Source organism: Salvia hispanica, chromosome 1 (genome assembly GCF_029641045.1).
Source record: "Salvia hispanica isolate PSC_SH4W2 chromosome 1, Shi_PSC_v1, whole genome shotgun sequence".
Lineage (NCBI taxonomy): Eukaryota > Viridiplantae > Streptophyta > Magnoliopsida > Lamiales > Lamiaceae > Salvia > Salvia hispanica.
Window position 1 is genome coordinate 68,624,012 of NC_142692.1, and position 17,559 is coordinate 68,641,570.

Below are 17,559 nucleotides of genomic sequence, written 5' to 3' on the forward strand. Positions count from 1 at the left end.
AACATTATGAATTTTCTATGTACACCAATATAATGTGACATATTGAAGTAATTTTCAATATGGTTATAATAAGATTTGAATACAATAACAATATGAATTTTCCATGTACACCAATATAATGTGACATATTGAAATTTTGGTATTTACTATAGATTGCAATTTAATATTGATAAGACATATCTAAAAAATACAATATTGGTATTAAAATTGATCATAACAAAAATTCAGTATAAAGAAAAAAGTACTAGTATTATTTTTCCCGAAAACGATTTTTTCTGAACGGTATACGACCTCATCAATATCCGCCATTCCAAATCTGATTTTCCTTCTTCCCCAATTCAAAACCCTAGAAACCCTCTCCTCTGACTGCACCTCCAATTTCCCCTCTTTCCTCAATCAATATTCAATGGCCGCCGCCCTGGCGAGGGACCAGGCGCTCTCCCTGCTCGCCGCCGCCAACAACCATGGCGATTTGGCCGTCAAGCTGTCGTCATTGAAGCAGGCCAAAGACATCTTGTTTTCTATTGAGCCGTCGCAGGCGGCGGAGCTTTTCCCTTACTTGGCCGAGCTTCAGTCTTCCCCCGAAACGCTAGTCAGGAAATATCTCCTTGAGTGAGTAATTCATGCGCCAAACTTTTAAAATTTCCCCATCTTTTTTCACTGATTTTTTTTTTTTGCTGGGGAGTAGGTTTTCAAAATTGAAGTTATTATTTATGTCTGTTTTGGTTTTAATGTTTATTTATGCAGTACAAAATCACATTATGGTTAGATTTTACTAGTTCATGTATAGGTTGCTTTTTATTTGAACCTTTTAATGCAATTGGTATAAATTAACTTATGAATTCACATCGTTCTGGTTAAATATAATGAACCTTTTAAATCTATAGTCTGGCTAATCGTCAAAATTGAAACTTTTGAATAAATAATAGCATTAGCCTTTGCCTACGGCGTATACTGCTAAGTGCTAGCATTGACTCCCTGCCGTGTATATTCCTTTTTATAATGCAGCTATGTTGCACTTTCATTCCAAGGCCTTATTTTGATGTATCTCTCTTGCAAACTGCCCTCAACTAAAAACATTGGCTTTGCAGTTTTGGCATATTTCGGTAGCCCTACTTTGTTGGATAGCTTGTTTCACCGTTTAACTATGGTATTGGTTGACAGGATAATTGCTGAGGTTGGGGCCAAACCAAGCGAACATCTTTGCATACTATTTCCCGTCTTATTGACATTTTTGAAAGATAATAATCCCGTTGTTGTAAAGCAATCTATTATCACTGGCACAAAAATTTTCTCCTGCGTGCTGGAAGAGTTGGCTTTACAGGTGTTTTTCTCTTCTCTCTACTCTCTACTCTCACTCCCTGCATGTATTATGTGCAAGTGCGTCTCTGTGTCTGTATCTGTGGATGGAACTGTGTGTTTGTGAACTCTAGAATTTTGCATGCTGTTTCTGTATGTGCATATGCATATCTTTCTTGTCTTCTTGTGATACAACATTTCAATAAATTAATTAATAAATAAATTATGTCCTTGATTTTTGAGTTGCTCTGTACTCTATAGCTGTACGAAGACATAATGCTCTTTGTCAGGAAATGTTTCTGAAACGTTATTTAGAATCTCAAGAATCTCTTGTTCAATAATTTTCTCCGTAGACTAAATTACATGCATATATAACAGTATTTTGTATCAGTATATGTAGATGGCTCCTCAGTTGTTTATCTTATCAGTATGGTCTATGCATGAAAACCATTCATCTCTTTATTTACTTTCACTTGATCTGTTTTGTACTGTTGGATTGTTATAAGCTCATGTTTACGTATGAATCTTAAAGCTGTATTTTGAAATATTACAGCATCAACGGCGTGATATAGTTGGGAGATGGCTCGAAGAGCTTTGGACAGGGCTGATCAAATTTAGGGATACTGTTTTGGCCATTATCTTTGAGGTATGTCTAATGTTGTTAACATACTGTCTTTTACTTCCGAAGATGCCAACTTCTCATACTGTTTTGCTGATGCATAATTTAAGCATTCATGTGTTGTTTTGTTCTCTTGGTCATTAACCTTAATTGATTGAATAATTTCTCTAGAATTCTCATTGTGCGGAGATATGTGGTGCTTGTTTTCTGAACTTTTGTAGATTGTGGCTGATTTCCAGATATTTTTGCAGGCGGGGCCTATTGCTCCAAAGTTGTTAGGGATAAAGTTTCTTGAAACATTTATTTTATGCTTCACATTGGATTCAACTGAGTTTGAAATGTGCAACCCTGAAGGTAAGAGCATTTTTGGTAATGGGATTAATTAGAAAGCTATTGATGATACATTACCTTTTTATCAATGTTCTTTCTTTTGTAGCATTATACATTTTCAGAATTTTCAACTATGACATTTACAATTTGCTTTGTATGCAGTAATGGTGAGGCAAGGTAGGATGTTTAACATCTCATGGATAGCGGAGAGTCATCCTATTCTGAATCCTCCTGCCCTCATGTCTGAGGCAAATAGATATCTAGGGATCTTTTTGGAAATTTTGCTGTCAGCTAATAATTTACCTGGTTGCTTGACAATTACTACTGTTAATAGGTGAGCCTTTTTGTATTGACCTTCAATATTTTATCTTGCAATATGTGGAGTCCGTGTGATGTTTATTAGTTTGCTTCAATTTGAATGGGATTTAAAACTTTTAATTTGAAGTTTAAAATGATTGGGAATTTTTCTTGTAACTATGTTTGGGCCCCAAAAAACAGATTCAGAAACCTTAAAACAATCCATATTTTAGACTTGGCCTTAGCGTTGCCGCAACGCCTGAGGCGTCTGCGTCAGTCAGGTGAGGCTTAAGCCTCAAACCCTGACAGAGGCGTGCGACCTGAGGCTATTACTGGCCGCCTCTCCTTAAGGTGCATGCCTTGTGCATTTGTAACTGGACTATATAATTGAAGTATGATTAAATCATACAAATCCAATTTCATAGGCTTGGATATGATTATGAAACATTAGTTCTTTTTTTGGAAAGTATCATTTGAAAATACGAGATACTAATATTAATGCAATCTTTTATTTAATGAAACAACATTATATATTGATCTGTTTATGTCCCTATGCACATGGTTTGTAGCATCATCAATGATGTTTTTTGGTTATTAGTCTGAACCTTTTGACTCAATGAAATGATATCATAAATGAAGAAGCAATTGAATGGATGTGTTGGGGAAATAATTGACTTGTTAAGGGCATGAGGGTTGGGCAGGAAAGTGTTGACCTCTTATAGCTGTCTGGCCATTTTTTCTGAGCATGATTTTGTCTCGTTGGCTTATCTGTACATTTGTTAAATGATTGGCTTTTCTCTTTTTGGTAAGTTTTGTCTGTTGACATGTGTATAAGTTCCTTATTAACTTATTTTAATATTTAACTCAGATTCCCATTTTTCCCCTCTTAACAATAAAATCTAACATATTTGCGCTCATATTTAATAATATATGTCGATGTCTACCACTGTTTGCTGACATAACATGTTTGAGTTGTGTATTCTCAAAGATATTTGTTCTAGAGTATGGTGTGTTCCTTTGCAAGTTGTGTTTTAACCGTATTTACTTTTTGCCTGTGTGTATAATGTTTTCTCCTGTACTCTTGCTTACTTATATCTGAGACCTTTGTTCTACAGATTCTACTAAGTGGTTATTATCTCACCATGTTATGTGTTTTGCTGTGTTTTTTCACTTGCAATGACATTAACTGTACGTTTCTGTTGCATTGTAGATTAGATGTGAAGGCTGCACTTCCATATAATAACTGTTAAATGCAAGTTGTTTCCAGTTTTAAAATAAAATTTCATGCAGTTTTCGATGGCATTTCCTTCTAAAAAGCTTCTGTGCAATTTTTTGAACCTTGTCAATATGCTCGCATCTTTTGTGGGAATGTTGATTTTGTATATGTTATGTTTGCAACTCTGCGGTTTTATTTATTTTGGAGCATGTTCTATATTGATCAAACAACAAGCAAGGTGCTAAAATGTTTGTTGATGTAGATATTCTGGCAAATTGCACCTATGAGGTAATCTGCATCATAGTGGAGTGCACGTAAAGGCCACCTCTTTTCGAGAGGGGTTACTGAAGTTGGCAACTTGTTTTAGTATAAGTTCAACTGCCTTTTTTGTGCTGTCATTGCAGCATGCTGTCCAGAAATGTTAGCGTGGCGTTAAATGGCAGTTTGCCTGGGACTGCTGAATTGGTGGTTCAGATAAGGGAAGTAAGCATTAGCTGATGCCAACAACATTGGTGTTTGATAGGACTGATTAGGTCATAGATAAATTTTATCTGATTGGATCTAAAACCATTTCACCAAGCAACCTATTGCATTGTATATAATTGTTTTGTGAGACCAAAATACTCACCAGTTACAGCACATCTTTTGTATGAACATATGGTTGCAACATGTGCAACCTGTAAATACTGTTCTGTTGATGTATATAAGTGTTTGTGCTTTTCTATCTGATGTGAGTTCTTTAACAACTAGTTTACTTGTGCAACAAATTCCATCCAGCCATGCGTATCAGCATTTTCTTGTGAATATATATGCCGATGCTTCCAGATGAACTTCTGCAACAATCTATTTGGTCGGGTAAAGTTAGATTGATCCAAACACAAGTTTTTGCAGGCATATTTAGTTTACCTATGGAAGCAGGCTCATCATGAGATGACAACACCTTGACGGCGGTACAACAAGATTAAGCATTGCCAAATCATCTCTTGAAACACAACCATTAACATACAGTATTCCAAAAATCTACATTATGTCAATCATGAGATGACAATTTGAGTTCAATATTCATTATAGGCCAAAAGAAATCATATAAGTTGCTTGAATCAACAGAGATTATTTTGAAGTTCATACACATTTGTCTTTTGATAGGACTTTGTTGTACACAGAATGTGGAGGTGTGCTAATGAAGTTATGTCCTGTTGCTGTTGTAAATTAGTTCCGAGACTTGTGCTTCTGTGCGATTTCACTGCCCTAATTAAGGCTAATCATCATTGGTGCTAATTTGGTTTCATGACTGTGCCTTAATATACAAACCACGTCTTTTGATACTTCTGCTCTTTGGGGGATAACTAATATTTCAATTTTAGAGGTGCAATACATATCATTCTTTTGCTTGACTTAGTATATTAATCTGAAGATTTAAGTTAGAAATGATTTCTGATTAATAGGCAAGCTTATTTGTGAGCTGCTTCATTTTATGAACCATACCTCTGCATTCTCGTTCGTAGCTTCCCTTTGTTCTCTGTGTTCTGAGTCCCCTTGAACAGTTAAATTATAACATGCTTATAGAGCTTACGGTTTGACTATCTAAGGTTGAATTTGAGCAACCTTACTCAGGAGGGGACCTGTTTCCTCGTTATGAAAGTTTGTCATTCTTTTGGGTTTACATAAAGTTTTTGAACTGTCAAGATTAGTAGGGGATGGGGTTATATATCATTTGGGTGATCCCATGGCTGTGTCTTGTTTTTGATATTAATCGTGTGGTATGAAGTCCATAATTAGTTAACATTATGGATTTGAAGTTAACAACAGTTTTCACGTGGTCTGGGATGGTCTCTAAGCTTTGGGTATTATTGCATCCCAAAACTCCTTTTCTCTTGCTTAGTCTAATACTCTTGTTGTGCCACCTGGGGCAGCATTACTGTATCTTTACATCTTTAGGGTTAGCTTCTTTTATATCTGATGATCAGATGTTAACATGGGAACTTTCTCTGTGGATATAATGATGCATGGCCTTTTCCCAAGTGGGAGATGATATGTGGGGTGTTTTTTTTGTGTGCTGTATTTGATTTTGATTTTGGGATGTCCAGTTTTGGTTATGGCATCCAGTCGTTTCATTTATACTTCACCAAGCTTTTTTTATTGCATTGATTGTTTTTTCGTAGTGCTTCAGCTTTTGTTATTATGTTTACCACTTTGATGCTGTGCCATTCAGTTCTGATTGATTTACTTTTCAGTAACTGTTTTGTGATGAATCAATCGTTTGGTTTATGAAAGTGAGCTGCGATTTTGGCCCTGTTTGTTTATCAAACTAGGAGTGAAGGGATAGAGTGTATACCAGGGCAGGGTAGATTGAGTTGGATGTTTTTCTTGTAGAGCTTCAGGTCTTGATGTTTGTTTATGTGCTTTGATGCTGGGCTTCTCAGTTTTCTTTGCCACCCTTTTCATTAACTGTTTTGTGACGAATGAATGTATTGGTTCATGAAAGTGACCTATGGTCTTGTCCCTGTTTTTTGTCAAACTAGGAGTGAAGGGATAGAGTGTATACCAGGGGAGGGTAGATGGAGTTGGATGTTTTTCTTGTAGAGCTTCAGGTCTTGATGTCTCAGTTTTCTTTGCCACCCTTTTCATTAACTGTTTTGTGACGAATGAATGTATTTGTTCATGAAAGTGACCTATGGTCTTGTCCCTGTTTGTTTGTCAAACTAAAAGTGAAGGGATAGAGTGTATACACGGTGAGGGTAGTTGGAGTTAGATTATTGTGATACTTAGTATCACTGTTCTTGGTTTATTTGTTCTGAATATCATGGATGTATCTATCTTCTCATACTCTGACTAATTGAGTGTGTATTATATACTTTTAAGTTTTGTTACTGGAGCTGTTTGTGTCTGATTGGAGCTACTTCTTATAATTTCCCTGCACCTAGATCAAGGGTCTATAGGTTGTGATCTTTGAATTCATTTTTTGGGGTCACATCTCAAAGATGCCTTTTATCTCTGATGTGTATGAGTTTGTTGGTAGAAAATAGTAACCTTTTATCAGATGCATAGCTACTCGATTGTCAACAGAATCTAACATCACTATGTTCAGTCTTGTAGCTATTGCAAGGAAAAGGCCTGTCTACTACAAAACTGTCTTGAAGGCACTGCTTGATTTTAGTCCAAGTGTAGAGATGGCTAAAGGCCGCCACACAGTCAGCATTCAGTATTCTCTGAGAACTGCATTTCTAGGGTTTTTAAGGTGTACACATCCTTTCATGACCGAGGTAAAGTCCATATTGTATTGCTTCTTTATAACTTCTAATTGTATCATCATTCTTTTCAAAGCATCAGATCAGTCACTCCATACTTATATAGAATTTGATAATACTCATAAATCTAACATTTGTCATGCTAGCATGCATACTGATTGTTTTATGTATGTTTTTATCTATCTGAGTCTAAGGCAGTTGCTGTGTTGTATATTCCATTCATTATTGTGGAGATCCAATGCATTTAGGATTTCATAAATCTCTCGAAAAGCTCATTAACTCAATGAAATAAAGCTTGGTTAATTCTAGAGTCAATGCAGACATACTTGTGCACATTTGAGAGCCATCAATGTGATAAAATATTTGTTCTGTCAAGAGTCACCCAAGTCTATAAGATCATAAGTCTGTTGCTACTCAACCATAAGCAATTTAGAAAGTATATCAATCACTATTAAAAAGTCTTATTTAGAAATTGTTCATTTTTACCAGTCAAGAGAGAAATTGCTTAAAGAGTTAAGAGCAATGAATGCTGGAGATGCTGCTGATCAAGTTATCCGCCAAATAGATAAAATCATTAGGAACAACGAACGTGCTTCACGTGATCTTCAGACCAATAAGGTATATATGAGTTTGGAAGAAGAGATATGTTTTTGTTATTTGGTCTCTTTGATCGCTAATAATATACATACCGACACACATTATCTAATTTTGTAATTGGGTCTTTTTCTTCAGGATGATCAGCTGTCAAATCAGTTGCATATTTCAGGGGATTCTACTAAGAAAAGGACCGCTCAATTCGACCATGAGGATCAGAATAACATTTATGATGGCTCTTCGAAGAGGCTGCGTCATGGTCCTCATACCAATACAAATGCCGCAGCGGATACTAATGATGCTAGGCAGGATCATGTTAATGGCATATCTGCTAAGCCCCCTGTGTTGGATGGTGGTCTAACTCCTGTGGAGCAGATGATTGCTATGATTGGCGCTTTAATTGCCGAAGGAGAAAGAGGAGTGGAGTCTCTGGAAATTCTTATATCCAATATCCATGCCGATCTACTTGCTGATATAGTCATCACAAATATGAAGCACTTGCCCAAGAATCCACCTCCTTTGACAAAATATGGTAACTTGTCTTCGAAACATCACAGTGACTCAAGCGATCCTACCCATGTAGTTGCATCGAATGGTTTGGCAACTTCTATGCAGACGTTAGACCATTCGGCTCAATTACCTGCTTCATCATTGAGCACGACTAACTTTGCTGTTTCAGATACATTTGCTTCTGCTAATCTATCTACAGATTCTAAACGTGATCCACGAAGGGTAAGGTTTTTCTTGGTGAGAGCGGAGCCCCATCCTTATATTTGTTTATTTATTTATTTCGTCTCTAACTATTCCTTAACATTCGATGAACCTTCCAGGATCCTCGACGTCTTGATCCAAGACGGTTGGTGGTTCCTGTTGATGTGCCTCCAACATCTGTTTTGGAAGATAATGTTGTCCAATTTCCAACTGTACAGTCTGATTTCGACCCTGTCAGCTCCTCCAGCGCACTCATATCGGTACCTCAATCTGTTCCTGAAAGTGCTCCTCAGCCTCTAATGCCCACAATTCAAACTGACATAAATCTTCCAGACTCCCCAATGACAATTGAAGTGGACGAGTCTATCCAGAACGATGAAGTCCTTGATTTTGATGCCAACGCAATCACTCCAGATAAGGATGCAGATTATTCTGTACATATGTCACCATCTTTTAGCAAAGCTGAGGACATTGTTTCTCATGCATCAATGGATGTGGCCATGCTTGATGAGGCCTACTCACCTTCATCAGAAGAATCTGATGAACCACTGGCAGATATTTCAAATGCTGAAGCATCTGAGAGTGGATCTGCTGAGTTGCCAGTGCTTCCCTTGTACATAGAGCTGGATGAAGATCATCAAATACATGTCAAAAGACTGGCACTTGAACGGATAATTAACAAGTACCAGAATTCACACAGAACAGATATTAAACAAACACAAATTGCAGTGGTGGCCCGACTGTTCGCACAGGCATGCCCTAAGATTTCCCTGAATAATTTGTTGTTTTAGTGATTTTTTCTCTCACTTCCTTACTCCTTTGTTGGTTTTCCAAGATCTTTAAACAGGGATTTCCTCTCCTTAGTATTGTTTTATGTTTTAATAGAGATTTATCCAGCTGGATTCATTGAAAGCTGTTTAATGAGAAAAATCTGAATGTAAATGTTTATTCACTAAATACACACTATTTATCTTAATCCTGTCACTAACACAGAAGCAATTACTAAAACAAGAGTAAATTTTGTCACTAGAGCAAATAAATCTGCTTGTTGATAATGAACTGTAGGTCTTGATGACCCAAAGTTATTATTGTTTCAATTGCTCCATGCAAACTTTTTGATTTCCTTCAGAATAGGAACTTCATATCTAAAAGATCTTCATAGTTAAAGGAAATCCTTGAATGAAAACTAAATGGCTCAATTGGAATCATGAACTGTTGCTTGACATCTCTTAGTAAACCTCTGCACATTCTGGTACTAAAGAATCTATTTCTATCAGTGGTCCTGAGTTTTTCCATGTGCTTTTTTGTAGATTGATGTTAGTGATGTGACTGAGATGGTGAAGAAACTGATTATATCAGATTATGAACAGCAAAAGGTCCCTCTCTCTCTCCCTTAGCATGAATCTGATTTTTTGCTTGTTTCTCCCACAATCCTTACATTTTAGTTCCCATTTTATTCTTAATTGTGTGATATAGATTTAAGTATTACTACTCTCTACATCAATGTAGCCTCTGTAAAATGAATAATCAGCTGTGTAGGTTTTCTCATTATATTTTGAAGCTTTGTTGGTTAGTTTTCTTAATAATTTTTTTCTCAGGGTCACGAGCTTGTGTTGCATATCCTATACCATCTCCATAGTCTTGTTATCTCAGACTCTGCATCATCTGCTGCTGCTGCTGTATATGACAATTTCCTTCTGGCAGTGGTAGGAGATCTTTTAACTTATCTGTATTAGAGTTGCCCAAAATATATGATACTTTGAATTTCAAATGCAGGCAAAATCTTTGCTAGTTGATCTACCAGCATCTAACAAGTCTTTTAGCCGACTTCTCGGAGAAGTTCCCCACATACCTGATTCCATATTGGGGATGCTAGATGATATGTGTACCAAAAGTCATTCTGGAACTGATGGCCGTGATGGTGATCGTGTCACTCAGGGCCTTGGAGCAGTGTGGAGCTTAATTCTTAGTCGCCCTCTCATTCGCCAAGCATGTCTAGATATAGCTTTGAAGGTAAGTTTCGCATGATATTACGCCAAGAAGGGACATAGTGTAGATTTGTACAGTTAGAAAATCAACCGTGAAGATAATTTTCCATCTTGTACTAGCTCAAGCTAGTATAATCTGTATGCACATTCTTTTTGGCAGCTTTTGATTTCTTGCTGGTTGTACCAAATTGATCTCTTCTTTAACTTTGCAATTCCACATGGCAGTGTACTGTGCACCCAAAGGACGATATCCAGGCTAAAGCTATACGCCTGGTGAGGAAGCTGCCAATCTATCTTATGTCTCCATTGTCTATGTGCCTGTCTTATGAGAGTGTATTATCTGTGAGGAACTTTGGACCGAAGTTGTTTCTCTTCTAAAATTTTTGCACCTTTCTCTCTTTGCCATTGTCAGGTGTCAAACAAACTATATGCAGTTAGCTTTATTTCTGACAGCATCGAGCAATTTGCAAAGAACATGTTCTTCTCAGCTGTAGATCAGCATTCTTCAGATTCATTACTATCAGAGTCTGCAAATTCTGACAGAAGAATTGGAGGACAGGTCCGTTACATGTGATCTTGTTATTTACATTTATTACGTTACTCGTAGGAAATTTAATGTGTTAATTCTATCTGTTATTGTCTTTATTTCATTCTCTTTATAATTATACTTGGGATAGTCATTCTGTGATGCAACCCATGTTGTAAATTAATTTTCCTTGGTTTCATGTAAGTTTACTGGAAGAACGATTTCCTTGACTGAAAGATTTGTTAATTGTGTGCAATTGGACTATATACTCGGCATGCACCATGTTTATGTGATTCATTCAACTAGAAGGATTGGTAAATTATGCCAAGGAGAGTTGTGATGTGTCATGGATAATTCATTCGGTTAATCGGTTTAAATATAAAATTTAAATTAAGAGCAAGCCAAACCTCACAACCCAATACAAATAATAAACTTACTGTTTTTTTGTAGTACTTTTTGCTCGTTAATGATACCCTTTTAACTATTCCTCAGGCAGGAAGTGCAGAAACATCCACTAGTGGCTCTCAAGTTTCTGAGCCTGGGATTTCTCCAAATGAGACTATGAAAGGGGCTCAGGATGCACCCCTAGATGATTCATCAAATATATTTTCTCAAGCTCACAGGCTAATGTCCTTGTTTTTTGCACTCTGTGCTAAGGTTGGCTGAGGAGACACGCGAAGTAATGTATGATGCATATTTTTGCTTATTCTTTTCTGATGTTTCATTTTTGTCTTTGTAGAAACCAATTCTTCTTCAACTGGTTTTTGACAGTTATGTCCGTGCTTCGAAGGCTGTTAAGCAGGTCTTTATCCATAATATTTAGTTAAATTACATTTTTAATTATTCACTGAACTATCTCAAACGTAATAGTTGTCTCCTATAACTACCAAATTCTATACAACTATTTTATGATGCTATCTGGGGTCATGCTGATCCTTTGCCTCATCTAGTTTTTTGATTTGCTATATGTCTGTAAAGCTGTTCTTTGCAATCTTGATTTTTGTATATGTGGATCTTACTAGATGATAAGAAGTACTATCAGTCTCATGCATATAAAAAAATTCTTACTGCTTTACTTAATGGGATGGGAGTTTGTTGTTGTTTATAGCTTTAAATAGCTCCAAGGTTTTCACCAAGTCCTTTTTACCAAAAAAATGGTTATGTAGGCTGTCCATCGTCATATGAACGTCTTGATGAGGGCTCTGGGGTCATCGTATTCAGAATTACTTCATATAATATCAAATCCACCCCAAGGAAGTGAAGATTTGTTGACACAGGTTGCTTGTCCCTGTCTTCTCATATTAGTTCTCTAGCATTTTCTTGATTTTTCTCTTCGTGAAATGCTGATAATTTTGGTTTCACCTGAAGGTTCTTCATTTGTTATCCGAAGGGCGAGCACCACCTACAGATTTGGTGGTGACTGTTAAACATTTATATGAAACTAGGCTGAAGGTTCTTACTGGTGCCCTTTTATACCTTTACTCCTTATTACTTAGCTGATCTTTTCATCATTATGAGATTTTTGCCTGCAGGATGCTTCTATTCTTATTCCTATCATATCCGCTTTTTCTAGAGATGAGGTGCTCCGTCTACCCTATTTTCCGAATTTCAGTTCTATAAATTCAACATTGTGGTTCTTTTACATTTCTTGACATTGAAATTTTATATTGCAGCACAACTAATTCCCTGTATGAAATCGTTTATTTTTTTATGTGTTTCCAGGTTTTACCTATTTTCCCTCGGCTTGTCCAGCTCCCTCTACCCAAGTTTCAGATGGCACTGGCTCATATATTACAGGTACATATAAGTTTGATATCTTCTTAGGACTTATTATTGGTTATTGTTTATTTGAATTGCATTTATTGCATGTTAGGCATATTTAAGAAAAGAAAATTATAACTGTCCTGTTTTTGGGACATAATCGTATACATTATATTTGATTATTGGTAAATATGAATGTGAGAATTGTCGATAAATAAGTTTTCGGAATTTTAATTAAGTTTGTTCTCGTGTTCCTAAGATTTCAATATCTGCTTTTTGTCTACAGGGCTCTGCTCATACAGGTCCTGCATTAACACCTGTTGAAGTCTTGGTGGCAATCCATGACATTTCTCCTGAGAGAGATAGTCTTCCACTGAAAAAGGTGTTTGTCCAAGCTCGTTATATACTTCTTGTTATTAAGTTTAGTTTTATATATGTAAAGAAGTGTATTTCTTAAGATCAGATTTATATGCACTCTCGTCCTCCTTTTATTAAGGTGCACCTTATTATTAAGCTGCTGACCCAGATTCTTAATGCACCCGTCTTTCCATTGAAAGTTTCTCATGTTGCTATGATTCTCCATTAAAGCCAGTTCTGTACTTTGTAAAGTCTAGATTAAATATCTTGAGAGTTTGTTGTAGCAGAAATTGTAATGTATGTGTTCTATCCGAATAATCTAGTGCAATTGATTAACAGATCACGGATACTTGCTCAGCTTGTTTTGAGCAGCGCACGGTTTTTACACAGCAAGTCCTGGCTAAGGCCTTAAACCAGATGGTACGTATAGGTTATGTTCATGAATGCAAGTGTTCCCAGTGACACACTGTATCAACGTTGCTCTTTTTTTTTTTTTTCAGGTTGACCGAACTCCACTTCCACTGCTCTTCATGAGAACTGTAATCCAAGCAATTGATGCTTTTCCGACACTGGTAAATACAGTGCCTCTCGAACTATTTTGTGGGTTTATTCACATTCTGTAATAGTGTCTTTTGACTTTATCAAATGTTCTTCTTAACCTAAGGTAGGATATGTGTTATCATCGTTATCACATTCCACAACTTTGCTTCCTTTCCAACCAAATGGGTGCCAAATATTTTCAATATGAAAATATGATTTAGTAGTTGGACGCCTAAAAGGACGATACTCGTAGTCAACTTGAACTGACATCTTCCATTCTGCTTTCATGAGTTCATCTCAATTAACACACTGAGCTCTTTGCATATCCTCCTGTTTATGGTACATTCTTTAGTTTCCAAAATACATGTTAGGCTAAGTACTAGTCTCGGTATAGCCTGTTATGTTGATCTTAATATGCTTACGATGATTTCTCAATTTATCTGTCTGGACCAATTTGTTATCTAGAGTCTTGGTTGGCTGTGATTCCACTAATGAAACCTGGATTTCATCACGGATCCTATAGTCATAGCTTCATTTTGTTTTCCGCCATTTGTATCTTTATAATGACCCATTTTTTATTGCTAATTCACCTTTCTGATTGATTCCAGGTTGATTTTGTCATGGAAATCTTGTCTAAACTCGTCAACAAGCAGGTACGTTGTGAAGCTTCTATATCATGTTAACCTTGCAGCATCGACGTGATAATTGAGTGTTTCCGTGGTTAGAGGAATCACTATAGAACTGACTTTATGCTATGATAATGTGCAGGTTTGGAGAATGCCAAAACTATGGGTTGGCTTCTTGAAATGTATCTCTCAAACACAGCCACATTCCTTCAACGTATTGCTCCAGGTATATATGGTTCGGTTTTTGTTTTTTTTTTAAAAAAATCTTGTTCCTTGACCTTTTCCGTTTTCATACAAACTCTATATATATGCTTGCAGATGCCGTCTCCTCAGCTTGAAAGCGCTCTAAGCAAGTATCCGAATCTCCGTGGTCCACTTACTGCTTTTACAAACCAGTCAAGTATTAAAACCTCTGTGCCTAGGTATGTGAAGCTTCGCATTTCTTTAGTTTCTTTCCAACATAATATTTTAGTAATTCTCTAGCCCCCCTCTCGAGTCGAGTGCATGTGATAGAGACGAGAAAATCCATGTTACTTCTTCACTATGATCACAAGGTTGTTAGGAAATAATCAGAAGTAATCACGTTTATAGAAGACAAACACGAGAATTGTTTATCCAGTTCAGTACGACGTGTATCTATGTCTAGGGGTGATGACAAAATCTAAATTGATATAGGAAAATCAAATATAATGTGTCAAAAAGATCACATTGCTTCGCGTAATCGGCCCTGTTATATATGTATCTCTCTATGATCATTGTTCTGATCTTATAATATGGTAAATGTGGCAGGACAACCCTGTTGCTTCTTGGCCTTGCCTCTGAACCACACATGCAGCAACCACACGCTGTCTCGTATCTGCAGGCCTCCGATGGCCCGGCTCATTGACACGAGCAAAACTGGAATACCCAAGCTGTAAACAATCAGGGTGATCATGTCATGTCACATTGCTCATATTGCTGCAAAAGTACTACCAGGCAGCGTGGCTCCGGAGCTGTTTTTTGGAATTGCCAGTGGGTAGTTCCTCGTTCCCTGCTCGATGAGGGAGTCATTCGAGTCGAGTGATGGTTCCTCCTCCGTCTGTTTCTTGCTTTAAACACCAAATAGAGTTGTGGTTTGTAGGGTGTTAGGATGTTTGTAGGGAGTATAATAGCAATTCTTGTTATAACTTCATTATGGTATAAATTTAATGTGTTGTGCTCATCTACATGCTGAAAATTCATTTGAATTATGAAATTGAATCAACAAAGGTAATGATGCCTAATTTATTATCTACTTTGTTTAGTTCAATATTACAAAAGGACTTCAATAATAATATGACAATGATGATAACAAAAAAAAATCATAAGAAAATAATAATGAGGGGTAATTTTTGGTGTAATTTCCTAAATTTTTTTAATCAAATTTTGGCACTGCATACCAGTTTCGAAATTTACTTGTAAATTACTGAATTATTGATTCATTCTGATTTCACAACCAATCAAGATTTTGATGCTGACATGATCAGACGATTACTTATGAAACCCTCTTCCGTGAATAAATTCACCCGTTGTCTCTCTTAACGTTGCGACACAATACGATATTTTCTCGATGTAAAACCTTAGTGCATCATACCACCACAGAAATCTCCCTGCAGCTTTAGATAGTGTGTGCCGATTTTCCCTCTCCAAATGCATGTGTTACCACTCATGACATTTGGCTGTTTATATATATGTGACATTTTATTTTCCTACAACAAGTTGTATAGTGTGACATATCCAGTATACAGTTTGTAAGATATTGTGAAATTATAATGTTTTTAAATACATATGACCCTAAATCGTCACGTGTGTACGGCTGGGCCACCATGAGAGGTCGAATTGTTTGATATGTATATGGTTTCATGAAGTCCAATTTAATACTTACTATATTATTATTACTATTGTATTAATTTCATTTGTGTGAATTGGGAAAAGCTTTTGCAATAGACTACCACAAGCTTTGGATAACTATTGCATATCCACTAAAATAAAGAAAGTGAAAAAAAATTCCACATTGCACAAAGTCATGAGATAGGCTCTAGTTTCGAGATTTATATGATTATATCATTTAGTAAAATCAAATATATTTGAGGAATGTAAATGGTTCAAATAGTTAGATACATATATTAACTCTATACATATATATAAATGTGGATAAGATCAGATAGAATCAATACCAAAAAAATGGATCTAGAAAACAGAACTTGTAGGATGTGAAGAAGCTGGTCGTCACATGCTTTGGAAGGCAACAACAATGTGGTGATTGTCACCGGAACGTATGCCGATGAGATAAAAAATGGAAGTAAACCTCCACCCTTCATGGTTGGGACGAAGCTACATCATCGTAGGGTTGGCGATAGCTCCAACGACCAAATTTAACGGAGTTTTTTGGCCAGCATGGAATCGGTCAACCCCCCCGATTCCACCTGAATTTCGATGTGATGATAATGGCTTCTTACACAATGATTCTAACCAAATACCAAACTTTCGACGATGTTATACAAATAATTTATTTTATTTTGCTAGAGACTGAAGTCCCTTCTTACTTTCTATGTGTGTCAGTCTGTGACTATCTTTGATGATAAGAACATATAATTTATACAAATAAAGAAAGTTTTTTTTAGCTTGGTAGAGACTCGAGCCTCTTCTTGCTTTTGTGTACATCAATGACTACATTCGATGATAGGAATAAAGATGATTTTATACACTTATATTATATTTTGAACTATGGTAGAATTGGTGTATGGTATAATAGTCTAGCACGTTTGTAGTTGCACGAATTTGTCATCTTCATTTCAAACGTAATCTATTATCTATATATGTGAATTGAATGGTGGAAATTGCAATGAATAATCAACAATTAAAGCCAAACACTAATTTCACCATATAATAATTCTTACACTGGGGGCACGAAATCGTGCTAAAAATGACAACATGTATTAATATTTGAAATATCTAATTTCCAAAAATATGAGATAATTATGCGATTGCGTTGTTGGGCCTTATACGTAATATATATAGTCGTCAAACTCATCAACAAATTATAATAATTAGCTAGAGATCCCTTTGTAATGGAACTACTAAATATGTTGAGACATGCTACTTTTTTGCTAATGGATAAATCTATGTCTATCCTTTTCTATCTCTCCAATATATTTTGCTTGCCTTTTCAAATGATCGTCAATAAGTTTAAATTGTAATTTATTGACTAAAAATGAGTGATTTCGTTCTAGCATATAAGTCCAATTAGATATTTTTATATTGTCACAAGCCAAAGTATAAAAGTTAGTATGAGAGAAGTGTGAAATTGGTAGTTTAATTTGACTTAAAAGTCTCTCAAAGGGAACAAAGTTCAGACATATCAAGATCATGCATGACATAATGCATGATAAATTCGCCTTTTTTATATATTAACTAGATTGATTTTTC

The 17,559-nt window shown here is 36.1% G+C and overlaps 1 protein-coding gene across 2 annotated transcripts; it reads left to right on the top strand.

Moving 5' to 3' along the window:
- The first annotated feature begins 258 nt into the window (after window positions 1-258).
- On the top strand, window positions 259-15,385 carry LOC125218957 (uncharacterized). 2 transcript variants are annotated; one of them, XM_048120779.2, is made up of 27 exons: window positions 259-612; window positions 1,165-1,324; window positions 1,853-1,945; window positions 2,170-2,272; window positions 2,411-2,582; window positions 6,850-7,024; window positions 7,499-7,627; window positions 7,742-8,350; window positions 8,434-9,066; window positions 9,625-9,690; window positions 9,913-10,020; window positions 10,091-10,327; window positions 10,528-10,575; window positions 10,715-10,861; window positions 11,321-11,485; window positions 11,568-11,630; window positions 11,995-12,105; window positions 12,197-12,280; window positions 12,361-12,408; window positions 12,551-12,625; window positions 12,876-12,971; window positions 13,286-13,366; window positions 13,447-13,518; window positions 14,095-14,139; window positions 14,255-14,338; window positions 14,431-14,534; window positions 14,902-15,385. In XM_048120779.2, exons 1-27 carry the CDS (start codon window positions 407-409, stop codon window positions 14,996-14,998), a joined length of 4,011 nt encoding a protein of 1,336 aa, XP_047976736.2. In that variant the 5' UTR covers window positions 259-406; the 3' UTR covers window positions 14,999-15,385. The 2 variants fall into 2 exon arrangements, with proteins under 2 accessions (XP_047976736.2, XP_047976738.2); XM_048120781.2 differs by having other exon boundaries at window positions 7,742-8,335.
- The last annotated feature ends 2,174 nt before the right edge of the window (window positions 15,386-17,559 follow it).

Coding starts and splice junctions, on each gene's coding strand:
- LOC125218957 (XM_048120779.2), top strand. CDS start 407: ATGGCCGCCGCCCTGGCGAGGGACCAGGCGCTCTCCCTGCTCGCCGCC. Junction 1,946..2,169: donor TTTTGGCCATTATCTTTGAG/GTATGTCTAATG, acceptor ATATTTTTGCAG/GCGGGGCCTATTGCTCCAAA. Junction 9,691..9,912: donor CAGATTATGAACAGCAAAAG/GTCCCTCTCTCT, acceptor TTTTTTTCTCAG/GGTCACGAGCTTGTGTTGCA.